General features: G+C 42.4%; 3 protein-coding genes across 5 annotated transcripts; all 3 read right to left on the minus strand.

The window, feature by feature from the left end:
* Nucleotides 1-560: 560 nt before the first annotated feature.
* Nucleotides 561-3,790, minus strand: fhl5 (four and a half LIM domains 5). Its single transcript, XM_037486845.2, has 5 exons — nt 3,438-3,790; nt 3,105-3,279; nt 1,763-1,932; nt 1,410-1,596; nt 561-1,249 (listed from the first exon to the last, which is right to left on the minus strand). The coding sequence occupies exons 1-5, from the start codon at nt 3,597-3,599 to the stop codon at nt 1,098-1,100; spliced, it is 846 nt and encodes a 281-aa protein (XP_037342742.1). The 5' UTR covers nt 3,600-3,790; the 3' UTR covers nt 561-1,097.
* A 4,129-nt stretch (nt 3,791-7,919) lies between these two features.
* On the minus strand, nt 7,920-14,313 carry fut9a (fucosyltransferase 9a). The gene is made up of 3 exons (XM_037486844.2): nt 13,869-14,313; nt 11,867-12,106; nt 7,920-11,635 (listed from the first exon to the last, which is right to left on the minus strand). Exon 3 carries the CDS (start codon nt 11,625-11,627, stop codon nt 10,545-10,547), a length of 1,083 nt encoding a protein of 360 aa, XP_037342741.1. The 5' UTR covers nt 11,628-11,635; nt 11,867-12,106; nt 13,869-14,313; the 3' UTR covers nt 7,920-10,544.
* A 750-nt stretch (nt 14,314-15,063) lies between these two features.
* On the minus strand, nt 15,064-18,663 carry manea (mannosidase, endo-alpha). Of its 3 annotated transcripts, none has more exons than XM_037487195.2 (5): nt 18,387-18,405; nt 17,072-17,671; nt 16,613-16,722; nt 16,419-16,495; nt 15,064-16,250 (listed from the first exon to the last, which is right to left on the minus strand). In XM_037487195.2, the coding sequence occupies exons 2-5, from the start codon at nt 17,574-17,576 to the stop codon at nt 15,617-15,619; spliced, it is 1,326 nt and encodes a 441-aa protein (XP_037343092.2). In that variant the 5' UTR covers nt 17,577-17,671; nt 18,387-18,405; the 3' UTR covers nt 15,064-15,616. The 3 variants fall into 3 exon arrangements, with proteins under 3 accessions (XP_037343092.2, XP_037343095.2, XP_037343091.2); XM_037487198.2 differs by lacking the exon at nt 18,387-18,405 and adding an exon at nt 17,988-18,380; XM_037487194.2 differs by lacking the exon at nt 18,387-18,405 and adding an exon at nt 18,465-18,663 and having other exon boundaries at nt 15,065-16,250.
* Nucleotides 18,664-18,946: the final 283 nt, after the last annotated feature.

An 18,946-nucleotide genomic window follows, 5' to 3' on the forward strand; every position in this document is an offset into this window, starting at 1 on the left:
AAGTAAGTGAGCTGAGCGTAATGAGGTCAAAGGGCAAAAGAGGTTTGTTTTACAGCAATGATTGTCTAAAGAGGGAGGTCATAAAAGGATGTGGAATTTTAAACCTACAGGAACAGCTATATTTGTTACGCTGAACTTAGTGTCAACCCTAAACTGACAGAAGATGTCCCCATTCTTTCAGCAGAAGAAGACATATTAGGATGAGTAACAGATCCTCCAATGATCTTTAGTGAAACAACCTTCATGTATAACCAATTAGACAGCATAACTCATCATTATCATGTATACTAAGCTTAGACCAGAAATGAATGTGTAAAAAAGAGATATATGTTTTGGTGCCATCTAATATTTTAGATTTAGTTACTAATTATTAACTTGATAATCATTTATTCATAATGTTGATCCTCAAAAATACATTTTTTAATTTTTTTTTGTTCAGTCCTGATTTTAAAAATATTTAGTTTACTGTCATATAAGAGTACGTCTGAAAAATTAAACCAATTGAAAAATATTAAGAAAATTGCAACAAAACTTGTCACGACCGGGGGAGGCAGAGGCAGGACCCAAACGCAGAGATGCAAAACAAAAAGTACTTTAATAACTGCTCCAGGGATCTGTAACTCACAAACAACATTCAAGCAGAACATACAATGACGCCACGAGGGACAAAAGACACACAGGGCATAAATACACTGGGAAGGTGCAGGTGATTGGACACAGGAGGAAACAATCAGGGACACGGCAGACGATCACAGGGGAAGACAGGCAGGAAGTGAAGTCAACCCAGGGACACAAGAGGCAGGAAACTACAAAGTAAAGCAGGAAATAAACCCAAACCGTGACAATTCTATGTAAAAAAAGGTTTGTGAGAAGTTTCTTATTTTAAATTTTAACAACATAAGAATGGCAACTTGACAGTTTATAGTGTGTGGCCATTGTGAGGAATCTATTGGTTATTTACAACAACAAAATAAGCACTATGATATTCAGTGTTTTTTTTATATAACAGGTTTGCAAATTATATATTGCCATGCATAAACCAGGACAGAAGCCCTCTTTGTCATTGGGATTAAACATGTGACCCCTTCATGGGAACATCACTTCTCTCTGCCGCAGTCGGTGCACAAGATGTTGTCGCGCTCGGTGAGGAAGCCGCGTCCAACCAGCGACACGGAGCACTGAATGCACGTGAAACACTCGCTGTGCCACTGGCGTTCCTCAAAGGAGATGTACTTGGCCCCTGCCAGACCTGCACACATCAAGCAAAAGATCCGTGCATTTACATCATGAGCAAGATCTTAACCTTGTTAATCAGGCAGGTCCAAAACAAATGAAAACAAAGGCCTTGAATTAAAGCAAGCGCGCTGTATGTCAGAGGGATTGGCAATACGTGAGCATCAGGGACTCACTGGTGATGGGCTTGGTGCAGCCCACACACTTCTTTGCATACAGGTTGCTGAAGCATTCGAGGCAGTACGGGTAGTTTTCCTTGGAGGTGAAGCGCTGACCCGAAAGCTGCTTCCTGCAGCTGATGCATAGAAAGCACTCGCGGTGCCAAGGCTTGTCTTGGTAGGTAACTCCACCCGTTGTGATGGCCTAGAGGTAAAACACATCCATGGGAGGGGAAAGTCAAAGAAGGAGAAACATTCTCTTACTATGCAGCCTTTTGTTAAGCCCCCCCCCCCCCCCCCTCCTCCCTGTGAGTAATATTAAAAACACCCGAGTCAGTGGGATTTAGTGCTTACACACACAGAAACCCTACCTTCTTACAAGTACAGCACTGGTAGGCAAACTGCTTCTCGAAGCAGGGCACACAGAAGTAGCCGGTGTCTTTTGGGATGAAGGACTTGGTTCCTATTGGCTGCTGGCAGCGGTGGCACAGGAAGCAGGTCTCATGCCAGCTGTTCCCCTTGTATTCCATTTTGCGGGATCCTGGCACACGGGACAAGAGCAGCTTAATCAGCATATGGTACCTCCATGATAGAAACACGCTGCAGCCCAAAGGAGTCTTGCCTTTTCTGAAGGCCGGGGACGAGGAACAAATCACATCGCTGTGTTAGTGTTTTAATTGTTACTTTGTTATCTGTATGTGTTTTTTCTGACTAAATCCCTTGTGTGATGAGGTTGCTTTGTCAACGTCTGTTTCCAAGGTCAAGAATAGATTTTCATTCTCAATTTTTGGAATAGATTTATTTTTTGTAAAACGAACCAACCGTAACCAATGTTATCATCGTATTTGCATGACAAAAAAAAAGAATTAATTGGATTGAGGATATGGATTATTCATCCAACTAATTACATTTATAGTAGGTGTCAAATTTAAATGAATTGTCCAAATACTAGAACAAGTAAATTGAAACAACAACTAATTATTTCTGACCAAATGTCAAACCCACTAATCAGCTCACATTTTAGTCAAAATGGCTTTGCTCATTAACTGGTCATACTATAGATAAAGGAATAGTTTGGTATTTTGGGAAACATTCATTTGCCTCAGGGAGCTTTAGAGGTGCTGAGAAGTGGATTTTGTCACCAGTGAACAGAGACCAGTTGCTTCATCTTTACGGTACCAATGTGAGAGTTGTACTTTACGACAAAAAGTTAAGAAATATAAGATAGAAAAGGAATTTCATGTCTTCTGGTGGATCAGTAAAGCTACTAAAAGGCTGCTTTGAACAGCAGCTGGATTGTAGGGATATCCTGAGATTGCAAGATCACAAAATCATGAACTAACAAACTCGTGAATTATCCAATGAGCATCTTGATACAAAGGCACATGGAGGCACTTGTTCATTCAAACAACAATGGCAGCTCCAAGAGGTTAGAGTAGCTGCAATAACATGAGTTACATCAGAAGTGGAATATATATAGCACAAAACTCTTTTTTTGTGCAAATTTAGTCAAACTTTTCCAAAGCATTTTCAATGGCTGCTTCTCAGATGGTTCTATGTTAACACAATTTAAATTAAGTTGAGTAATGTAAACTACTGTTTTAAATTTTTTTCTCCTCATGTTATTATTAAATTTAATGTATGTTCTGTAAATTTATCACTATACAGGAAAAAAATATTTAAAGGCGCCATCATCCTCCTAACACATCATACCTGGCATGACGGTTTTCTTGCAAGTGGTGCACTTGGAGGAATAATCGTGGGCGTGGCATTCGGTGCAAAGTAACAGATCATCCTTGGCGGCAAAGGCCTTTTCCACCAAAGAGCGGCTGCACTTTGCACACTTGAAACACTCCTCGTGCCAGTGGCGATCCTTATGAGACAAGTCCTGAAGAATTAAAAAAAAAAACATTTAGAATGTGCATGTGACTAGTTTGTGTTTTTACAAAGGTAAAAATGGGATCAAAATATCATTTTATTTAGTCTGTTTTTAGAAGTTACTTGATATAAAAGCAATTGCAAAGGGCAACATTGGGGCTTTCTTACCTTGCAGTTGCAGCCAATTGCTAAAGAGCAGCCCTCGCAGTTATTAGCAAACAGGTTCTCATAGCACTTGGTGCAGTACTGTTTGTCCTCTTTCATTATGTACTTCTTCCCCAGCAGGGAGTCTTTGCAGTAATGACAGTCGAATCGCTCGCTGATGGACATTGTTGTTTGGTTTTCCAAACTGAAGGTCAAAAAGAGCAAGAGGAGTAAAATTGAATAGTAAAGAAGATTAAGGAATATGAGGAAAAAGCAGTGTTGTATTAAAGAAGTCTCTCCTTGCGTCAATATGGGGCGAGGGTGAGGCTGCAGCTGAGGTCTGCAGGAAGCAAACAGTCCAGGCAGAGGGAGGAAAAGGGGTGAGGCAGGATTAGAGGTGTCCACTGGGGGGGATCTTCTATAAATACGGTCCCTCTTATTAGTAGTGATCTCTGGGGAGAATGGACATGCTCCACTGCATCATTCTGCACCTTTTAAGGGAACATAGATCGCCAAGCTTTTAAACTGAAACAATCATTGCGTTTTTATTCCAGCAATGTGTACAAAGTAACAAGTAATACAGCTAATAACCGAAAAAGAGTTATTGTTGTGAAACATAAAAACCTATGATGGAATTAGTGGTAAGAACCACCGATAAGATTTGCCTGTTCCCGCACATAAATAAGTTTGCATAATGGCGCCAAAACAAAGACGGATGGCCATTTGGATTCCGAATTCTTCATCGGTGCCACAAACACGAGCAGTTGCCGATGCCTTTGGAAAGGACCCCTCTAGGTGCTCTGGGATTGCCAGGTATTGAACTATATATTGCCACAACATCTCAGAAGCTACTGAGAGAGCCTTGGCACCACTTCAAAGGGGAAGCCGAGGGCCTGCAGATGTCAAGTCCATCCACGGCAAAATAAAACAGGAGGAGCAGATATTACGGTCTGATGGTGGTCATCGTGCTGGTAACTCTGTACTCCTGTCACTTCATTAAAAAACAATATGTTGTGTGTTGCTCTTGAACAAGAGATAACACACACAATAAAAAAGCAATGGCAGATGTGACAATATAGATCAAATGTAAAACTGTACAAATTAATGGATTTTGGTGCTGTGTTGACCCACATGTTATACATTTTGACCCAGCTAGTGTTATGCAGATTATTACATATAATTAAGATTTAAATGCCGCCAATTTTTCGGTATGTATGTTTGTTCCAGTCACCAATTCCAGATGAAAGCACTGTTGCCTGAAACATTAAAAATCTTCTTCATCCAACTTTTCAGATCAAAATGATCCCAGTTCATCAGCATCTTTGACTGACAGCTGACTAATTAAATCTTGGAACATATGCTGATATCAGTTTTCCAAAAGGATCACAGGGAGGACATCTCCATAAAAATAGCCCGAGGAGACCACCACAGGCCTAATCCCTCTCACACACACACACACACACACACACACACAGACACACACACACACACACACACACACACACACACACACACACACACACACAGACATCCACAGGAAGGTCAGTAACAGGGATGAGGCTGGGAGGAATGCAACTCTGTCTTTTCTCTACATTAACTTCAGTGCTACTCCTTGTAAAGCAATTCACCCCTTGTGAATATATAAAAATATGATCCAGTTTTAGATCCGCCGAGCCTGCGTTGTATGTAGGAGGTATCCACGAACCTCCGAGGAATAATTTAAGTCTTGGTTATTTTTCAGCTACAAACTGGGCGTTGTGAAAGGCCTTTAGCACAAAATAACCGTATCATTTCAGGAATTCAGGGGATGGGGATATTTCTGATTTTGAAGTCATGCCACCCATCAGGTTTTACATATATGTAAGTAGGTGGATCCACCGGATTACAGAGAGTCATCTGCGGATCTGGATTAAATTACCACTGTATTTTACCCCTGCTCCCTGCTGGGGTCCAGATCAGCGGCTGCAAATCTTAAAGCCAAGCAGACCTCAAATTAACCCAGTGACAACTGTTGGGCAAATATAGTCATTGCTTCTCAAAAAGCTTCTAATTTTTGTTGCATTGGTGGCTGATGGACATCATGTGTGGTGACCTATATTCATCGGCAAGCAAAAAATCTCATCTCAAATTGTGAAATATGTTTTTTTTGGTCAAATGAGGGCAATATTCACTAGATATTTAAAAAGGAGATAACTGTCTTCTGTAGTGTTGACTTGCAATTTGTGCATGCATGTTTGTAACTGCTCGAATTTGCATCTGAGATTCCAGGTGCTTCTCTTTGTCTCTCGGATTATTAACTTCTACACCACACACTGCCTACTCTGCGGAGCAAAACGCCTGCTGATCGAGCATTTTCCTTTTTCCCTGCTAAATCCTCTGGAGTCAACTAGTGAGCAGCTGCCAACCGATTTTGTATGCGGCCTGTCCAGCCTCAATAAATAGGCCTTTATTTGACCTGGACTCGGGTGTCCTCTTATCTTGACGCATTCAGTCTTTACAATAAGGTGGCAGTGGCTGATCTCTCCCCCTCTTAATCAAATGATCTCAGAGAAGAAGAGAAGCATTTACTTTTGGGGGCTCCTTTGAGGTGGTCGCTTGTTGTCGACTGAGACAGATCAACACGACACAGTTGGACGACAAAGCCTCGCCGCCCCAGAGTTGACAGCTGGTTGGCATGGTGATGACAGCATAAGTGGGATCCATTAGATTGAGATGAGGGGCGGCTCTTGTAGTTAATGAGAGGACTCACACAAAACTGGCCCTTTGAGTCGGCCTGCACACTCTACTGCCACATGGAAGGCGCTTTCAACGCTGCTTTTTCATCAGAACAGGATAGCCACATAGGGGGGGGGGCTGCAGGGGGCGAGGAGACACAATCCACGAAAGTCTGCAAAAACCTTACACCCCATCAGGGACACCTTGTGAGCCTCCACAGCCCCCCCCCCCCCCCCCACCTCTCCTAGTTCTCACCAAAATGGGTTATGGCATGAGCGGGCGATTAGATCTGTCACATACCCCCGGACATATGATCTCTGCTGCTAAAGTGGAGGAAAAGTTGTCTACTCCTTGGAATGCACAACCCATTTAAATGCTCTCAAGTTCACACCATTATGCACACCATACTTCCTCAGTGAGCCCATCACAAATGGACAAATTCACTGTAAATGTCCCAGATTGTTAGATGGATCCAAAATGCCCCGCAGTCATTGGCATCTAACCTGGGCATCTAACCTTTCTTTTTGGTATTATTACAGCACAAATGTGGATATTTTGGGGGGGGGGGATAACTGACATTTTGTAAACCTGGATGCAACATGAACAATTGCAAGTTTTGTCCAATATCTATTGCCTCTTAGCTCTTTTTTGGTCGCATTTTCTCCTGAGGGCAATATCAGTCAGAGAAACCCTGGAGTGGAGGCAGCAGGTGCTATTAAGTGATTAAATGATGAATTAATTTACTGGATCCAGTCCAAACCACGGCAGGCAACAGCAGAACAACTAAAAATATACCACGAGCACTAGAACAGAAAACTAGCAGGTAAAAGGCTGGGTTCTTTTTTGTACTAGAGCTGACAAGGAAACAGGAGAAGCACACTCACTAAATACACAATGTGAGCAGGGTGATGAGTACAGGTGATGAGCAGGCTATCAACATTTGTTGACAGACCGCCGAAGCCAATTGAAGTTTCATTTGTATTCTTTGTTGACATTTGATAGCTTGACAAGCCATCTCTAGCCTTTGCAGGGTCCGTTTACGATTACCTGTGGCTTCGTCCCTACAAGAAAGACCTTAGACGTTACAACATCTGCGGCACTGTCTTAAGTTCTTAAAACTGGATGCACAGTACCCCCCCCCCGCCACCTGAACTTTAACAATAATCCCAAACTGACATCAATGGATTATTTGCGCTGCCGATCCCGCCAACACACACATTTGTCACACCCGCTGACACGGCAGCGTTAAGCAGGGGCAGTTAACAAAGATGCGTCATCTTTGTGTGGTGGAGGAGATGACTCCGAATACCAGAGTGCTAGCGCGGGTATTGGGTAACCAACAACAACCAGAGGATTGAGGCGTAACCAAAGCAACACACTCATCAATCACTTATCAAGGCTTTTGGATAGCTATTTATACCTCTGTATGCATTACATGGCAATGGAGTACAGTGTAGGTAACATCTGTGGAAAGTACATTTGGTATAGATGCAAAAATACTATTCTCAAAGAACTCAAATCTTGATGTAAAAAGACGTGTAGAAGTATTCAAATTTAAAGAAAGTTGTCTAAATTGACCAGAGTAGTTTTGAATTAGATTAGAAGATTAATACCATTAAGGCAAACTTGTTGCAAAGGGTGTAAAACTTGTCATGTAACTCTTGGCTAGAAGGAAAATATACAGATATCCCAAAATGTCTGACTCTTTTTTTTAAGGCAACAACGGATGCTGGATTTGTTTTTAACATATTATTTTGAAAAGTTAACATTTCTTCAGTCAGCTCTCTCTTTTTTAAAATAAAAACATTTGTATGCCCAACACGTTTTCGCATATGTCCATACCTTTATTTTCTTTGACACTATCAGACATCTACAGTTAAAACACAACATTTGGCAAAATACAACAATTTGGCAAAAAATGTGTACTGATTGAATCACTGGTTATTTCCGTGAACTGGCAGAAAATGATCATTTCTGAAGATATTGTCATGTTTCGGCCACACAAAGAATTCATCCCACTAGGTATACAGTGTTTTTTAAGGACAGAATCCGGAGATATCCTGATTCATGGTGCTGTGACACACTCACAGACTCAGACGGGACAGAGAAGCCACAGCTCCTGCTATTTGTTTTTGTGCAAAAAAGAGAAAGGGGAGAGAGGAGAATAAAGACGAACAACACAAAGAAAATTGTTCATTTAAGTCACCAACCACATTGGACAAGAAATCTTTGTTTTCGTACATGAGATCTGACTGTACAACACGAAACCATGAGTTATGGTTTCATTGTTAATCAGTAGGATAACTGAGTTCATAGTTGACAGTTTCTGAACTCACAACCATCTAGAGAAAAGCCACCAGCACAGTGAGTCACACACCTCTATGTGAATAAATGTGCATATCTCTGCTGCAATATGGCATGACTCTTTTAATTAGGTCATGCCGAGAGTGTAATCGCCTAATAAAGAAAAATAAAATTTTCACTTTAACACTAAAACAAATGTCTCACATGGGTAAACCTTTTCAAGTGCCACTCTCCTTTCACTTTCATTCACAGCCTTTAAAAGCACAAACATTTCCTCAAGTAGGCCTGGCACGATCCCATTTCCTGCCTGACAACACTCGAATCTCATAAAGAGATCTTTACAACATTGAAAATATGTACAACATGTTGTTTCTCTGCCCCATGAATACAAATAAAAATGTTTGAGCTCCCTCAGTCCTTTGCACAAACAGGAATGATCCTTGTTGGTGGGGTTTTTTTTTTATCCAGATGATGATTCAGTTCACCTTTAAGTTTATATACAGGCTTTGCTATGGTGTTTGGAACCATGTTCCATAAGAAAAATAATTCAATTAATCCTTATTTACATCGATGGTCCCTTTGACAGTGAAGAAATATCAAAATGATAATAACCTGAAAAATGCTGGAGTACTTAGACCAAAAAGACGCAGTTTCATTTTGCATAAAATGTTGACTTGGTTTTTCACTCTTCTTTCTCTAAAAGCAAAACCATGACGTCAATAGCTGCTGAGTGCTGTTGAGATGCATTTCTCGGTAGATTGATGTTTAGAACATTTAAAGTGATGCAGTATGTACAGATGCTGATCCTTTTTGTAGCTTGATCTACAGTGGTGTAAACAGGAAGAAACTAATTAAAAATCCAGAAAACAAAACTTTCACATGAATAATCTTAGTAGTCTTGACAATTTTAACATTTTTCAGTTTTTTGTTTACGGGAACCAAACACGTGAGCAGATCTCACCTGATCGTATTGCATCCTGATTCACACATCTTATTTGAAATAGTCAAAGACGTGTCACATTGTAAGATGTATGCACAGCAAAATAGTTTCAGTAATATCTTGTGTTTGTGCTATTTCCACTGCACACTGTATTCAATTCAATTGACAGATCAAATTAGAATGCAACATGATAAGGTGTCTTGGCGTTTCATACTGCAGTACGGTGGCTCTGTACTGTACGATAACATATGCGGATTCCAACTGCACTTTGACACATCACATGTTACAATGAACAATTCACGACATGATGAAAATAGTAACCTCCCTCACACAGAGCAGTCACGTCGCCTAGTGGAAACCGCAGGGGCAATGATCACCATATGGCATCCATGACTGACTGTCTTACTCTACATATATGTCTATATTTTTACTGTAAATACATGTATATATACATATATGTACTGTATATATATATATATATATATATATATATATATATATATAAGATAGGTAGCAGTTAGATTAGCAGTGCAAATGACAGCTACATACAGTAATTCCCAAAAAACTTAATATGTATATGACACAATTAACTACTTTCACATTCAGTTGAGTTTAGTATGCAGAGGTGACCGCATGAGTAGCACAGATGAGATTGTTTGTCTTATCACTTAGGAAAAGAGAGTTACTTGAATATATATTACCTAAATATTAGCATTCTTTTAACATCAATCTCCTTCTGCAGCCAAAACCCGTTGTAGTGTGCTTTATGGAATGGGAATAATTAAAGAAAGAAAACACCTTATTCCACCGTGAATGTTATCTGTGATACAGGAACAAAAATATTAAAAGAATAGCAGCAAATGTTATCATGTTAAGCAAAACATGGATTGAAAAAACAAGAACAAATGTAGTGCATTTTAAACTTATAAATAATAAAAATGTATAAATGATTATCACAAAAGGCAAATTAAGGCTTGGCAAAATTGACTTGCAAATAACAATAATTAAAAAAACAAGATGGATGTCTCACAGGGCTGCTGAATCAATAAAAAAAGATTAGTTCTGGAGCTTTGAACGCAACAATAATGAACCTTCATATTGACCAAAAGACCAGAATGACTTAAAGCGCAGCCTTTAACAACCAAACAAGCACTGCATAGCCCTTCAAATTACTATCCGCCCCAGTACCACTTGTCCAGGTTATTGAAGGACTTGTATTCCTTGTGCCTACGCAGGTAATCACAAGCCAGGCATGTGTGCTCTGCCCAGAAATAGGCCTTCTTCACTTTAAAGTGCCGCCTCCATTCAAAGTACCTGAGGTACATTTCCTCGTTCTTGTCCAAGAGCAGCAGGTATTCGGCCAGCTCCTTGGGCGAAGTGAAGTCGTCCACGTGGATGAAGGCGTCTCCCTGGATAAAGTTCTCGTAGTTTTGCCTGGGCGGTCCGAGAACCACTGGCACTGAACCCACAGACAGCGGGTTGTACAGTTTTTCAGTGATGTAGTCCTTGTGAATGGAGTTCTCAAAAGCCAGGTAGAACTTGCAGCTGGCGATGGTGGGAAAGTAGTCTTGGTCCGAGATGTACTCCCCGAAGGCTTGTCCATACGCATGCACCTCGATGTGTTTGTACAACTCATTGTAGTACTTCACCCGCACGTGGTCCTGGTTCCAGTTGCTCACAATCCAGCAGATGAGCTTGTTTTTGCTGGGTGCGACAAAGTCCTCCTCGCCCTCCGCTGCTACAATTGACCCATAAGGCACTTCAATGTCAGCATCCTGACGGTAATTGAGAGTAAGATTGAACATGTTTTCAATCCCAGGCAGCTGGGAGGAGTGCGACGGAGACTCCAGGTTCATCCATACCCACTTCTGGAAGGACGGTCGCTGGAGCGGCGGCAGGTTGGACAAGTCCGTGCAGATGTCTCGGTGATGGATGACGACCCCATCCGACTTGTTGTAGAAGTTCCGGTCCGCTGTGATGAAGCAGCCTTCGATGTTGAAGAGAGAGCTGCACACGCCCAGGTCATAGGTCTGTCCGAACGGCCAGAGCCAGATCAGCACCGTGGTCACGTTTTTATCACTCTTGGTGGAGAAGAGGTTCTTCACCCGGTCTGTGGATACTGTTGACTCTACAGGGCCTGATAACCAGCTGGTGGATGGTTTAAAATACATCAAAAACAGAGTCACAAAGCATCCCAGTACGAACGTGCCGAGCAGAAGGGGTCGTAGGATTCTGTGAAAAGGTGCAGATGGCATACTCTGTCCTGGAACACAAGAAGAAAAAGCTAGATTTAAGTCTTGACCAAGAATATTCAAAATCCAAACTAATCCGTGATCATGCACAGGTACAGCATGCTACCGGCATGGGTGGATGATAACTATTACAATGGATCAAAGACTCGCTTGTGCCTCAAATGAATGGTTTGTACATGTTGATTCGGATCAATATTCATATGAAAAGTGTATCGCCTCCTCAGGCTCATTCTAATACAAACCTGGTGGATTTGACTGAATGCTGAAATCCAAGCAAGAGTAGAGGTTGTGGGAATCTTAGGGAGACGTTTCTACATCGGGCCGACGATGGGATCAAGCTTCTTTGTGATTCAGTGCTCATAGACCAAAAAACAAGGTCGCAGCTAAGAGCCCTTTTCCTCTCACGCAGATTAACAATGATCCTTAATGATCTAATGAGGTGCGTTTGATCTTGAATGCACAGGTCTTCTTAATGACGCCTCCTATACGTGAGCAGGGAGAGAGAAGAGAGAATAAATTGGAGCTAAAGAAACTAAACAACGACAAAAAGCACACATGGGAGGTCAAACGCAATCAGCATGCAGAGCAGAGGTTCTTCTTTGCAAACAAATCTTTTAGATTATCTTGAAAATGAAATGAAAACACCAAGGTTATTGAAAAATTGCAAATTGAAATCATGAATGTTATTTCAAAAGTGTTAGTTAAGCATAGATTTAGGCGTCCAGCTGGTATGAGTTCTTGGGATGGTATGGTAAGAGAATGCTGCCATCTTAAGGCTGAGGAGAGTAGAAAGCCCCCCCCCCCCCTACTCTCCAGTTCTTTGGGGCTCAACACACATGCATGTTGCATCAAGAGGGAGAAAGAGACCTTGTTCCATACCTCACTGAAACACGTTTAAATCCATAACACATACTCCAACACTCATTTTAATCACCATTCGTCCAATAGGACATATGGGTAATGGGATCAGGTATCACAGCACTCCTTCATCTCTCCATCTGTGACTTATACAGAGATCTGCCTCTAATGGCCACATAAACCAGAGCCAGATGAGTATATTCCTTTTAAAGACGTGCAGTATCAATACATTTTTATGAAGGCAAATCCTCTTACATAGATGTATCAAGCTCGTGATAAGCTCTTTGCTTTTCTGAGGTTGCAGCCCATGCATACTTCATGCAGTGTGGATTTGGAAAGGCTAAAGTGTGCAGTTGTTTTGAGTTCAAATAATCAGGCCTATTAAATATGCATTGTGTGTTAAAGTTAGTGTCTCCATGGTGATGGATCGTGCTGCAGTCATTGTAGGGTAACATCGCTCTCACGGCCCTTATTTTCCTCTCTTCTTTCCATCTCTGCAGAAACAATATAGACCCGAGTGAGACGTGTGCAGCTTGAGCATCCATCAGACTTTAAATAACATAACTTGGGTTTTCTTAAATGCATTGTGATGTATTTGGGACAGAGCACCGCATGGGTGAGTCTGCAGGAGGGATATGTTAGAATGACTGGAGACCACAGATTTATGCATTCAATTCGAGACGTAAGGGCAACCCTTGTCCCGCATGATTACATTTACTATATTTTTACTTTGATTTATGTGTATCCTGTCATGAAAGTCACAGCACTGATTATAAAAGGACATCCATCCCAGGTGAGAATTAATTTCCAGCCACAGAGCACTGAAGGTCATTTTAAATGATGTGATGCTATAGTCGAGCCGCCGTTTAAAATGGTTGTCTTTAGGCGTTGACTGTGCATCGATGCCGGTGAGACTATTCAAAGATTCATGTTCACATTTCATGTGCTGCCTAAACACGGCGCGCCTGTGCGCACCAAAAACGCGCACAATATAAATAATAGTGTGGAGGATGCTGCTGAAAAACGGAGCCTGTACTGTATGTGCTATGCAGACACAGCTGGGAGTGCAGTGATTTGGAAATGGGGGATCACATTCACACACAGCATACACTGTCCAATGCATTGAAAATGTATACAACAAAAATCTACACACACAAAAAAAAGAGACACACCAAGGACAACGGCAAAGCGCCGGTCAGTGAGAGTCCGCTTCTAATTAGCTGGTGAGGATTTGCCGTCAAAACCAGGTACCACTGCTCAGCCATGGGTTGCAGAGAGGGGATGGTGGATGGGTGCGGGTGGGGTTGGGTGGAGGACGGGGTAGGTTGTGGTGGTAGTGGTGGTGGTGGTGGTGGGGGGGGGTTGACAGCCATGCATTCCACTCACCATCTCGACAGGCGTGAGTCAAAATAGACCTTTCTTCTCATTTCCTCCAGAGGCCCGTGCGCCGTTCAGAGACACCTTGCAACGTACGGGAGATGCGGGTGCGTCTGGAATAAAAAGTCGCGCCCGTCCGCCGTGTTTGCAAGAATGGATCCGGGTGAGCCTACATCCATCGTCTCGATCCAGGAAAAAAAGACCTACTGTGGCAATGTGCGCTGAATCTTCCCCGCTGCCGCTGTACACCGACGCGCAGAACGAACAAAAACAAGAGAGAAGAATTGGCTGCTACCTCGTCAGCCCGCACACCAAATGCATGGCTCTGTGTGTGTGGACTCCATGTACGCCCGGTGATGTGATGAGGAATAATTCCCTGCTGGCTGCCCATGCGCTACCTTCTCTGTTTACCGTCAATGCAGCTGCAGGCTGTGGCTGAGATCCAGTGTGTGTGTGCGTGTGTGTGTGTGTGTGTGTGTGTGTGTGTGTGTGTGTGTGTGTGTGTGTGTAGGGGGGATTCAGCGTTAGTGCATATTACACTACAGCCATCTCCTTTGAAAAAACTGGTGATTCATTGCTGCCGTGAATCGAAAGGTCCCCTCTCTCTTTGGTATAATAACACTATGATGGGAGGTGTGGGTGAAAGTGGCTTAAGCCAAATGCTGAACTATTATCGCCTGCTTTTATGTAATTTAATGGATGTTTTTCAATGTCTCAGCACATAAGGGGACCTTTAACATCACAGTTTATGCCTGTTGACTAATTGTTTCAGGCAGCAGTCCTGTAACCTAATGGTACTCTTCCATAAACTAGTGAGACATCATTAAAATAGGAGGCTGCTTTGTGTCCCCTTCTGTGGGTCAAGCTCCAAAAACACAGGAACTTCAAATACCCATAATGCAACTGAAATACTGTCTTTCATTTGACCTACTCTCTCCCTGGTAATGCCCACGGCTTCCCAACTAAAAGCTCTAAAACCCACTTTACATTAACTACTCAGCACCAAACGGAGCGGACGGACAGACACTGTAGCTGGTGAACACAGTGGAGCATTTAGCAGCTCAAGAGCCAGATGTTTCCCTCATTGTTCATGTACCAGAATCCAAACTGTAAGGGGAACATTGGAATTTGCTTGGTGACCTTATTATGCAGACGGTTGGGAAAAGAGACAATGAACTTGTTGAAGTGCCACATAGACTCCATCACATCATACACTAGGCTATGTTCCATGGCGTCAGACGTTTATTATGAAACACAGGCTATTTCACAGAGACACTGCGTGTCTCTGGGGATCCGTTTTGTTTGGTAGGCTGCAGATTTTAGGTTCCCCCGAATATCCAGATCTAGCTGTGCCTTTCTTTTTTGTATTTTTTTTGAAGAGTGAGCGTTATACCAGCAGCTTTGTTTACTTTCCCTCCTCTCCAGGGTGCAATTTATTTATTGAGGTTTAATACAGGCATTGATTTGAACAGTTTTAGTTGGATACTTTTGTGGGTAAAAAAAACATGCTCATTATATTACAATAAGGATCAAGGATGTGAAAACACAAATAATAAAACCTCAGTTAAATTAATAATTCATCCAAGTGTAAAGAAATCACATAAATTATTGCAGCCAGAACGAAGATATTTTAGTTGCCTGTGGCTCTAAAAATCATTTGGCTCAGAAAATGTTCCAGCATTTACATTTTGTAGCGAGAACTTCATATGGTTTTCATGTAATCATTTTATACAACCATGAACAAACATTTATACAGCTCAATCCTGCCATTTTTGTCGCTCACCACCAAAGATTGTTGCCCATTTGCGAGTTATCTCCAGGTAGATTGCAGGTTTATTGGGCAGGTAGTCCAGATACGCAGTCTGGCCTGTTTTTGGAACTGCCATTTCAATCTGGGACCCCTCGTGCCATTCATTAAAAGACGTAATAGAGATGAAATCAGGCCTGGCTTGTAATGCAGCACTCAGCGAGGTTTCGTAGTATTTGCCGTTGATGCGGTTGCGAGTGTTTTGGAAGTTCCAGGGTCGAATGCTTGTGTCGATATACCCGGGGCCCACACTCGGGATGAAGATCAAGTTGTTATCTTCGCAAAAAGCTTTAATGGACTCCCAGTTCCTCTGAGTGGACCCATAAGAAAACCCATTCGTGGCAAAGTAGGTGTACAGACCATCGAAACCGGCAGTCAAAATATCTCTCTTATGTTTCTCCTCAACCAGCAGGGCGATGAAGATGGCGTCATACGGGGTATTCCTGATGCTGTTACTCTCTGTGTGTTTGAGAAGTTTGGCCCACTGCTCCGAGTTGATCAGATACGAGTCGTACACATAGAAGAGGGGAAGAAGCTTGCCGGTGTTTGTCCGGTACTTGAAGAAGGCAGGGTGCTCCCCGTATCTAAGGAGGAGATAAACAACACGAGGTGAACGAGCCAACAAGGGGAAGTGGCACAGGAATAAAAAAAAAAAACTGACAATGGCTATATATAAATCTGAGTGATTTCCAGAGGCAGTGTTAGATTACGGTGCTGGTGTTTTACTAACAACAGCGAAGACACCCACTCACTTATCAATGATGTGCTTGACATTAGCGAACATGTTGACTTCATCTCTGTCTTTGTATGGTTCAATGTGAAACGCCACCTGCAAACACAGAAACAAAAGCAACGCAAAACCTTTTTTATAGATAAGAAGAATCTCCTTTCAGAATATCGGTCTTGCGCTAAATACACAACAAAAGGCTACGATCTTGTTACGGACCTTAATGTGGTACTTATGAGCCACTTCCAACAGCAAAGGCACAATGTCATCCATTGGCTCACCGTTATCGTCACTCATGTTAGGAGGATACCATGAAACACCAAGGACACCTGAGTGTAAACACACTATCAGTTTGAACATGAAATAAAAAGGATTTAATTGATACTAGATGACAGTTCATGAATATAAAATGTTACTCCTATAGTGTAATCACACTGCAATGAGATTACATCAGTAGAAGTAATACATCTTTCTCTGATATTATTCAAAAATAATAAGTTGTTAAATCACAACATAACTTTCAATTTGTCTCAACCAATTTAAATCCCTCAAATTTTATGAAGTCAAGGTCATTTGAATGACCGCGGTCAGAATCGAACCATAGCATAGAATCACAGAAATGGTTTCATTGGAAAGTGAGAACGTTAAATGTCCACTTTAGAGAAATTTCGGTCTCACCAATGGCTGCTGTGCGCAGCTGCTGCATATGAGACTCTATGATGGAGGGATCCCTGGAGCTGTAGGCCCCTAGAGAGGGGTAGAAATTGGCCCCGATGTCATCAGGTGGGATGTGTCTGCCTTGCGGGTAGCCCTGAGCCACCTTCAAGTCCCAGTGCGGCAGCTGCGGGTGGTTCCAGTGGATGTACTGGCCATCAAACTTGGGGTTCCCGTACCAGACGTAGTAGAAAGCATGGAGATAGTAGTTTGGAGGCGGGAACTTCCTCAGCGCAGCCTCCAGTTTGTCCGACTGGTCCGACTCGCCCGTTTTGGACCGGTCAGGTGTATTGTTGTGTTCCTCACTGATCGGACTGTGGCTCTTTTTGTCCGGGAACAGCTCCACACCAACAGGGCTGCTGAGCGCGGAGTCCTCTGGTGTCAGCGCCTTCAACACTACCGTCACTAGGAGCACAAGCAACACCAAGACAACTAGCGTGATGCACGTTTTGCGCCTAAACCTTGCCATTGTTCAGTGGGTGCTTGAGGCTTTCCACGGGTCATTGTTGGGACAGCAGATCGGGATTGTTGTTGTGCAGGATGCCATTGAAGTGTTGGTTTCGCCTGGAGGGGAGGAATGTTACAAAAGAACATTAGGGCTGCATTTGGCAATTATTTTCCAATTAATTAACACATCACACGCTGAGGATATGCCAATCATAATTTTCCATCACTCAAAAGTGACCTTTTCCACTTCCTTGTTTGTCTGACCAACAGCCCGAGACACAAAGATGTCCAGTTTAAGGGTGTGGATAAGGAGTACTTTCCTAATCACTTTCTTGATTTGGAGCCGTATTACTTAGGGTTCAAGGCAATGCCTCAAACGACTCGTTTTGTTTGAACGCAAAAGATGCAAATGACAAAGATGTTTATAGCTTACATGAGTAACAGTTAGGTTAGGTTAGGTTTTCTGGGGGGGCGACTAGTTCAGTCAACTATAAATCAGCAAATTATCCCATTTATGAGTCTGCAATAATCACAATACGGCCTGTTTGGTTGGATACATATATTAACAATTTCGTTGCCAAATTATCTATTATATTATTATTTAAAGAGTCAGGTGTAACCTTACAGTAACGTTAACTCCAACAGACAGCTAGCTAAATGTGTCAACGTTCAATGATGCAGAGCAACTAGCTAACGCACTCAGAAGAAACAATTAGCAAGCTAATAAGGTTAGCTAACGCTCCTTGTGCTCTGCCTGTAGTGATGGACTTCAGACTGGTCTACAGCGGCCAAACATAACAGTGGTGACACAATATTAGTTCTAGCATCCAACCGTCCAACACGTCACTCATTTCCGGATTAAAACCGGATTCGTGGAAGTACGATACACGACTTAAGAGTTAAACAAAACCTCTCTCCACAGCTCGGACGACTCTTGATAAACGATAACCGCTGAATGGGATTCAGAGGACGGGACACGAGCTGCACTTCTGGTTCGTAGCTTGCTGCCGGAAACGTCGCAGACGTGCAAGTGTTCCCACTGCGGCTGCGCAGCGGCTGTGACCCATCCGCATGGTGTCGGAATCTGATGTCACGCGCCGCGTCCCGTCCACACAACAACGGTCGAGGGAGCAGTTTAACTGGGAGCAAAGGGATACGTGTCGCCCACAATCGTTCGGAAAGATGTGTTGTCAGCAATTAATTGGGATAAATATGCATACAAAAACATGTATAGGCTTCCACTAAATAATAGGAAAAAAAGACGTTCCCTCTTTGCTTCTAAATTGACTCGTAATTCTGAGTTAGTGTATATGATGAAAGGATTTGTTGTCTGTTCATTGTTGTTTTTCTTGTTCAAATCTTTTACCCATTAACATGTAATTGAGCTCTGGC

This window comes from Pungitius pungitius, chromosome 14 (genome assembly GCF_949316345.1).
Source record: "Pungitius pungitius chromosome 14, fPunPun2.1, whole genome shotgun sequence".
In the NCBI taxonomy this organism is placed as follows: Eukaryota; Metazoa; Chordata; class Actinopteri; order Perciformes; family Gasterosteidae; genus Pungitius; species Pungitius pungitius.

Coding starts and splice junctions, on each gene's coding strand:
- fut9a (XM_037486844.2), bottom strand. CDS start 11,627: ATGCCATCTGCACCTTTTCACAGAATCCTACGACCCCTTCTGCTCGGC.
- fhl5 (XM_037486845.2), bottom strand. CDS start 3,599: ATGTCCATCAGCGAGCGATTCGACTGTCATTACTGCAAAGACTCCCTG. Junction 3,280..3,437: donor CAATTGGCTGCAACTGCAAG/GTAAGAAAGCCC, acceptor TTAATTCTTCAG/GACTTGTCTCATAAGGATCG. Junction 1,597..1,762: donor AGTGCTGTACTTGTAAGAAG/GTAGGGTTTCTG, acceptor TTTTACCTCTAG/GCCATCACAACGGGTGGAGT.
- manea (XM_037487195.2), bottom strand. CDS start 17,576: ATGGCAAGGTTTAGGCGCAAAACGTGCATCACGCTAGTTGTCTTGGTG. Junction 16,723..17,071: donor GCTGCGCACAGCAGCCATTG/GTGAGACCGAAA, acceptor GTTTACACTCAG/GTGTCCTTGGTGTTTCATGG. Junction 16,251..16,418: donor GTCAAGCACATCATTGATAA/GTGAGTGGGTGT, acceptor TCTCCTCCTTAG/ATACGGGGAGCACCCTGCCT.